This window comes from Fopius arisanus, unplaced genomic scaffold (assembly GCF_000806365.1).
Source record: "Fopius arisanus strain USDA-PBARC FA_bdor unplaced genomic scaffold, ASM80636v1 scaffold00227, whole genome shotgun sequence".
NCBI lineage: Eukaryota > Metazoa > Arthropoda > Insecta > Hymenoptera > Braconidae > Fopius > Fopius arisanus.
The window spans coordinates 93,807-101,900 of record NW_011887966.1 but is presented as its reverse complement, the minus strand read 5'-3'; the positions used below and the strand labels follow the sequence as shown (position 1 = coordinate 101,900).

At 34.3% G+C, this 8,094-nt stretch overlaps 1 protein-coding gene across 3 annotated transcripts in view; it reads right to left on the bottom strand.

Annotated features, from left to right (window-relative positions):
* The window catches only part of mfrn (mitoferrin), a 10,572-nt gene extending 4,014 nt beyond the window's left edge, over positions 1 to 6,558 (bottom strand). Inside the window, exons 1-5 of one of the 3 annotated variants that reach the window (XM_011314859.1) lie at positions 6,441 to 6,558; positions 4,866 to 5,264; positions 1,836 to 2,115; positions 634 to 858; positions 198 to 408 (exon numbers count right to left, since the gene is read on the bottom strand). In XM_011314859.1, the coding sequence (XP_011313161.1) occupies positions 198 to 408; positions 634 to 858; positions 1,836 to 2,115; positions 4,866 to 4,982 (833 nt within the window). In that variant the 5' untranslated portion in view covers positions 4,983 to 5,264; positions 6,441 to 6,558. Of the gene's footprint in view, positions 1 to 197; positions 409 to 633; positions 859 to 1,835; positions 2,116 to 4,865; positions 5,265 to 5,513; positions 5,661 to 6,440 lie in introns of those variants that run through there. The other 2 variants (XM_011314858.1, XM_011314860.1) reach the window with 2 other exon arrangements.
* Positions 6,559 to 8,094: the final 1,536 nt, after the last annotated feature.

Sequence of the window (8,094 nt, the reverse complement as noted above, 5' to 3'; positions counted from 1 at the left end):
AACGGAAAGGGCTCATTTTGGAGCTATTTTTTCAACCTATTCACCATAAAGGTTTAAACGAAAACTGTCGAAAAAAAATTCTGCGCGACAACAACCTTAAGGAAAAGGAAAAAAAATCAATTAGTCCTCTTTTTGTTTAATCTGGATAATGACTACGCATGACGGATAGTTAAAAATTGTTATAGCAGATGACTTACGTAGACCAGCAAATAGCAGTGGCTGGTGTTTGATAGATAATCCTGGCTTTAAGACCCCGGAAGTAGCCCGGAACTCCTCCAAACCTGTACACTAGCTTAAAAGCGTGTACCATCCCCTGGACTTGTACATCAACCTGTTGAGTATTGAGGATAGTTTTGCATACGTCTAGAGGGGTTGTGCAAGCAGCAGCTACCGCTCCAGCCATGGCTCCTGGAATTCATTATACACCCAGCAAAAAATCAATTTTAGTTTGATTTGTACTGAATTAATGTAACATTAACGATGAAGCAATAAAATATCATCAAATGTTTCATTCCATTTCTCTTCAAACCCTTCATCCTCCACATAATTGCTTTATAAATAAAGATATCGAATCAGTGTTTAACATTACACGTTTCATGCACAATTTAAGTAGTGGATATATTTTTGTATTACCTGCTAGTATGTGTGCTTGAGGATTGTAGGCATGCTGTGGATTCATTATTGACTGCCCAAATTCATAAGCAATGAAGTGCAAGCTCTGGAATGGCACATTCATTGCCAATTGTGTCGTATAGCTCCTGTAGAATGCAAATATACCCTCTGTTCTATAAATGTGTCGTACACAGTCTAAGACGTTTCTGTAGGGGGAATTGTACATCTGTAGTCGTTGCTTAACCACTGAAAAGCGCACAAAAATATCAGAATAATCGCGAAATAGACCGAAAGGAAATATGTACAGAATTAGAAACTCATTAAAGCACGTGAATAATTGTATTTTCGAATTTGTATATAGTAATTGTAACTCATATGAATTAGTACCTTATGAATAAGTAACTTTGAAATATGAAAAGCTCATAATGGTATTTGATAAATTGAAACGCAATGTTATTTTCGCTAAGACGCTTGAGCGATATACTGTAAGTTAACCACAAATGGAGCTTTTCCCATTATATTTTAATAGAATCAAGAGGGTTCTGATATTAATGTTCTCAGTAACGAGTAACTCTCTTTAACAACAGATTGTTGAATGGCACCCAAAGTTTTTTGAAATATAAATTCGTGATAATGTTTTTTACTTCCGAGTGGAAGCATAGCAATCATTGAAATTTGAATTTTGTTTTTTTTTGTGCTATAACGACCAATCTTGTGCCAAAAGTGCGACAGGGCAATCTCGAAACAGCGCCGGTCGGTTCGTTTGTATGTCTGTATGTACGCAACACCTTTTGCAAATTTCATCTCTGATCGGATGCTAACGTATTCGTGAAGGTAAATCATTTTTTTTCTTGCATGGAAGTACTGCTGACCGTCGTCGATATTAATTAAAATTCAATTAATTTTTTGAAACTGAACAGTGGTATGAAATACTTCAATGATGGCGAATAAAATTAGGTTCGTTTCAGCAACACATGTTAGACGAAAATTGCGGAATTCTCTTGATATTTTTGTCATTCTACTTTGAATTAGATTGTACGGTTAAATATCCTATGATGTGATCAAATTTTCTCCATTAGGAATTATTAATTAAATTATAATAACACCAAAAAAATTATGAGCGTCAACAAATATTGTGACATTTAAATGTCTATTATTGTATTATGTACCCAAAGTATTCCTTGATCGCATGAATTGCCTCTAATTCACCAAACGAATTTTACCTTCAGCTGGATTCATTACGCCATCATGTAATATCGTGGCAACACATCCAGCGGCTCCGTAGACTAGGTGATTGAACTGCGAGGTCGTTTTTGATACCATACGATTTTTCAAGAACTCATAACAAGAGAAATAGAGTGCATGTGCAGGTCCAGCGCCGGCCACCATAGCACTCATGCCACGAATCGGTCTTAGAAGCCCCTCTTGCTGTACCATTCGGGACATCACAGCACGAATACTGCCACCCCCACCTGGTTCCGGTCTCAACGCCTGCATCCGAGTCTATACAATTCAAAATGTCGATGATTAAGGTATACAATCAGCTACAAAAACTGAAAACCTTATTAGTAAAGTTTATTGTGAGAATATCTTGACCAGAAGGGAGTTAAGAGAAGTTCATCAGAATGATCCGTTTGAGAAGGTGATGGGTTACAAATAAATAAAGAAAAGTCTTCCATATCAAATGTAATCTGTGATTTGAATTTTATCTTGCGACTGTCAAATATTTATAAATTAAGGATTCAAATTCTGTTACGGAAATAGCTTCAATGGTTATAAAAAAATTATGATGAAAAAGAACAAAAATTGTTGAAGGTTGGCAGACTAAAATATTGTTTCAAATGGATCTGCCAAGTTTACAGAAAAATAATTAAGAATGCGCAGTTTACCAGCCACAATTATAGGGGAAAATAATACATTTGACAGTCAATAATAGCATAAAAATCAAAGGAGACTGTCAAATGTAACCAGTCGTAAAGTGCGTATTTTAAATTATTTGTGCATCGCGGGACATGAAGACATTCATTTATTATCTACACGCGCCACGAAAATTGTGTTTTTATGCCCCACGCCATGAAAAATTATGTCCACACCTTATCATGAAGAACATCATGGAACTTTTTCTATTAAAAATTTGTGTGTCGTGCAAAAATTTATATTTGATATTTTTGCAGGAATCAGAATTACTCAATAAAAATTTATGGGAAAAAATTTGATAGAAATGTCACTATTTCAATAAGCTTATGAATAACCTTGACGGCTTTTTTTAGTAGGCCGGCAAATTTTTCAGATTAATAGTATTAAATAATTATAACATGGTAATATTTATAAATTGGAATTTCAATATGTAAGCCAAACAAATTTAATCAGAAAAAATCCAAATGGAGGTGTGACATGAGAAAAAAATACATTACAACGAATGACTCCTTGCTTTGAAACAATGTCTTCACACCATCCATTTTAGTAGAATTACTGAAAGTATCAAAAGCCATTTTTGAGTATCAAATGCTGTCAAATTGTCAAATCAAATGCTGTATCATTTCCCACATATCTCCACAACAATTCAAATGAATCCCGCCGTTAAATTGGCATTGTAACTTCGAATTCATTCTTCATCATCATGACACGCAAAAAATCTACATCTACGTCATGAATAGAAGTCATCGAATGAAATGAGTGTGCCTTAAAAAAATACATTAATGACATACTTTAATCATCATTGCGTTGTACACAATTCTTTTTTCCTCTTCTCTCCACTGAAAATGTAACATAGTATACCACGAAATGCATAAATAGAACGAGTTGCACTAGCGCTTGCGATTACATAATAACAGGAACATTGAAAACCAAGCATCGATGTTTCTTTTCGGGAAGACTTCGACAATATGCAGTTGAATAAAACTAATTAGACGCTTATTACAAATTGTTAAATATCTATGCAGAGGAGTCTGTAATGCCCATATTCAATGCATGCGTTATGACAGCGTCATCGCTACAAGGAAGAAAAAGACTCAGATTCTGTACGTATTACATTTTTTTTTTCAATTCCAAAAAAGCTTCAACTTTATACATAAATTCAATTTCACATTCTGCAATTCTCATAAAATATCTCAATTACTGTTTTATTGTTTACTATTTGGTTGTATAATAACTCATAAAAGTTATGAATGAGATATTGAATTAAAATAGTAGAAGAACCAAGTCGAAATTTACGAATGAAAAACTCCGAATTGAACACGTACAACGATTGAGTGACTTTCACAAGACTTTTTCTCACGCTTATAACACCGTGATAACAGAAATTACCACACCTTGTCATACAACATTTTCGAGACAAACACACTCGAATATTGATAACGTCAAATAGAATTAATCCGACATGCATTATGTTATTAGAGATTCGACTTGCATTGTAATGTAAATACTGAAAAACACACCTTTTCGATGGGGCTTGATTATTTTGAGAAAATCATCCCTGAATTATCAATCGCACAATAACTGAAATTAAATTTGTAAGTATTGGCGCATCTTAATGGAAATCTCACGAATCTTTACCAGCAAAAGTAGGTACATCTCTTGAAATCATTTTTTTTAATCGTTCCCGTAGAAGTAATGATCGTAGTAGTTCTGGTTCGTATTCAGCAACTTGGAATTTGTCACCTTTATTGCAAGGAATTAAATTCCTATTGAAATCAATTATAAATTTGTTCATTGGATCTCGCAATAAAGAGCTTTTTTGCAAGTCTCATGTGTAAATTTCTGAATAATTAGGCGATGAGAAGAAAATTCATTTTTCATCGAAAGAACTCATCAAGACTAATTATGTAACCATCGTGTCAATAAACATTTCTACAAAAAAATATATCTGGAGGTACTTGATCTAAGGATGCTTGAATGTTTCGAGAGGAATATCTCTTGAAAGTTTTGGGCAAAATAATTGAGTTTGGCAAACCAATGGAATAATTTCCTCAATTTCATGAAATGATAGTGAATTATTCATTACGAAATAAAGGTAACATTTTTCTTGAAAGAAAAAAAGATTAATTAGACAGGTATTCAATTACAGCCATTCCTACTAATGAGCAGCATTGTCCTCTGAGGTCATTGAGTTAAATGCGCACAAAAAATCGCGATATTCTGCTGTAAAATTATCATCAATTGAATTGATGAATTTCCATTTTTCGGTCCGACTCGATGAGGTTATGTAAACTCCTCTCAACACCCACTCCTAATGATTGCTCCAGGTACATTACCTTTACACTGTCGAATGGATACATGACGCAGTGCTCCATAATTCCTGCAAACGCACCGGCGGTCATGTTAACACCGATCGAAGTTGTTGGCAATGATTCGTAATCATCAATATCCATTTTTCAGATTGTTCCACGATGTTTGTGACCGAAGAGGGAGAAGTGACTGTCTTGGATAACCCAGGTGTCTCAGACGACTACACTTATTCGTCTTTAATTTAACACTCCTTATATTTTAATCTCAAAGAGGTTAGATCATTGCATCAGTGATGTTCGACGACTTATCTTGCGGTTCTGGCTATTATCAACACTTGAAAGATGGATAGCTTTTCCTCGACACTACTAAACACTTGAACACTACAATCGACTATACTCGCTCGTTACTGATCTCAAACTGAAATTCTGAAAAGCGAAATTGAGCGGAATTGTAATGATGTTATCAACGTGCATGAAGTGGGGGGAGTGAAGGAGAAGGGACGTGCGTTTTGTGGGGCAGAGAAGTTTAATGTATGGGAGGTTGTTTGGAAGAAGAAATTCGTTAATTGAGTTATTGAAGGTGGCAAAAATGGGGAAATGGGGAAATTGATTATTCACATTAATCTGCTGTATTTTAAGTACATCCGGTTGGTCGCCGGCAGTAGTTGCTCCTACCTTTAACGTACTCCTTTTCCTAGCAATTGGTTAACAGATTTATGGAGCATCTGATGGACTCAATGCACTTTATAGAAGCTTGTTAGAAATGCTCAGGCGATAATATTGTCGAGGACTAAGCCTGGTTACTGTGATTTTTTAATTGATAGTCTTTGTATAGGAGGAAACTTATTATGGTAGTGCTGGTAGTGGGATAAGAACAGGTTAAAGTATGAAGCACGTGGCGCGCGTGCGCTCACTGAACACCACGTGGTTATCGTCTAAAGAAAGAGGAGTTATTAGATCTCCCAAGAATTTAAGTAGTATAACCAGTATAACAATCCAGGCCGATGGCTTTCAAGTCCAAATTTTCATGTTAACCATGGGTTATCTCTCAGTTACACTTAAAGTTAACTTTGAAGTAAAATATCTGATTGGTTAGAATTAAATCTTAGCCCAATAGTATGCGTGAATGAGTACTCAAAATGACTGCTGAACCTGCTTAACAAATTATTGTCAATATCTTCTCATTTTTCATATTTTTTTTTTATTTCTGGAAAACCGTGGATCAGATCAACTAAAATAGTTCATTTCCGGCCTAACCGTGGAAAACAGAGCATGTGGAGTTTGGCGGGCCGAGCCGAAGGCGATACCGTAAAATTGCTTAGGCAGTTAAACAGGATTGATTGAGAAATAAATGTCCAGGTGAACAGAGTACTATATATAAAAATGTGCGAGTAAGTTGCGGGTTCAGAAGGGGAGCTGTAGTTTTTTTTCCGATTTCATAGAGTTAATAATTAGTTAATTTTTTATTGCAATTTTTTAATATTTTATTTATGCTGTGTCGAAAGGTAACTTTTTAGACATGCGAAGCATTCTATGTCATTTTAAAAAGTTCATTTTTGTCACTACTGCTGTATTCAGCCAATGTAAATAGAGGAAACTTACTGTTTCGTTTTTTGTATAGATTCATTTTCGAATGGCCACCTGCCAATTACTAATTTATACTCCTTCGCAGTATGTAATTGAATTCCTTCAATTCAATCCAATTCTTTTAGAGGTTTCTGTAATAATTCCGATTTTTGCCGATCCGGAGAATCCTTCGGAAAATACTAAAAGTTCTCCAGAGCTTTCCTTCGAAGTACAACTAACGATGATGAACATTCAAAGAGACGAGAAAGACGATAAATCATTGAAAGCAGCAATGGCAGACAGAAGTTAAGAATAGAAAGAAGCTGACGATGATGATAATCGATGAAATGCAGAAAGTAATCTAGATGACGCACTTCATGGTCGTTGTCAATTCAACATAACTGAGTTGCAGCGGACAGCGTTTGAACAGCTGTCGTAACTCTTCTCCGGGGAAATGAACGAATGGTGAAGAGTCTGCATATATCAGAGAACACTCTGTATCCGTGGAAAAAACAAGATAAGTCTTGATCATAAGCCAGCGGATCAACTGGAGATACCAAGAATTATCTAGGCTGGGAACAAAGGTCACTTCTGATCAGAAAAATTCTCTTACAATTTGAGGCACAATTCTCACAATGTTTAACTATAAAAATGCAATAGAAGACGTGAATTTTTCTTATTTTTAATTTTTTGAATCTTGAGTCACTCTGAACATTTGCATTCTTCTCTAGCAATATTTTGAAGCTCAAAGAACGATCATCGCACTTTTCAGATTTTGAGGAATTTTTATGACTTTCTACGTTTTTTGCAAAAATTCCCGAAACTTTGAGAAGCTTTGAAATTTCTAGCATTATAAAGAGGATGCACAGAAGTTTGTTAATCTTATTGAAAATTATCGTTTCTAGCTATCCGGGAATATATCCTAGAGTTTTTCAAGTAATTCATGAACATTTTAGGACTCTCAAGATATTAATTGGCGTTTCAAGTATTTTTGAATGAATTTGAAAATGTTCCACAACTTTTGCCAGCAGTTATGCATTATTCCAGAATTTTATAAGGATTTTAGGAATTCTGAGAATCGTGGACAGGTAAAAAATTTTTTTAGTATGTTTAGAAATTTTTCATGACATTTGCAGTATTTGTGAGGTACTTAAGCAACTTTTGAAAATTTGCAAGATAAGGGATAGTTTTTTGGCTTTGTGAAAAATTGGACAGAAATTCGAATAGATTGTGGGAATTTCTAGAAAAGTGTAAAAAAATTGCGAAAATTTTAGAGTAATTTTCCGGAACTTCTAGAATTATCAGCCAAATTCAAACGCGTTACGAAAATTTTTAGAGCATTCAAGTATTTTTGAGATTTTTAAAGGGATTCAACAATAAATGAGAAAAAGTTTGACAAATTTTTAAAACGCTTTTCTAAAAGTTCCTCTACGACAATGACATTCGATATTATTTTTCAGTTTTTCACCACTTTTCAGAACACAAAAACTTAGAAAAACAATTTTATATTGTTTTTATATTTTAAAACTCAAATAAAAAAGTCTCCGATTAACACAATGAGTTACTGCATTCCCTTCTAAACTATTATTAATTAACTATTTCATTTCATAAATACCGTTATAACTTTATCATTCTAAAAGTACTTTAATTCAAATAACACCTTTTACGACAGACAATTGAAGCGTAATCT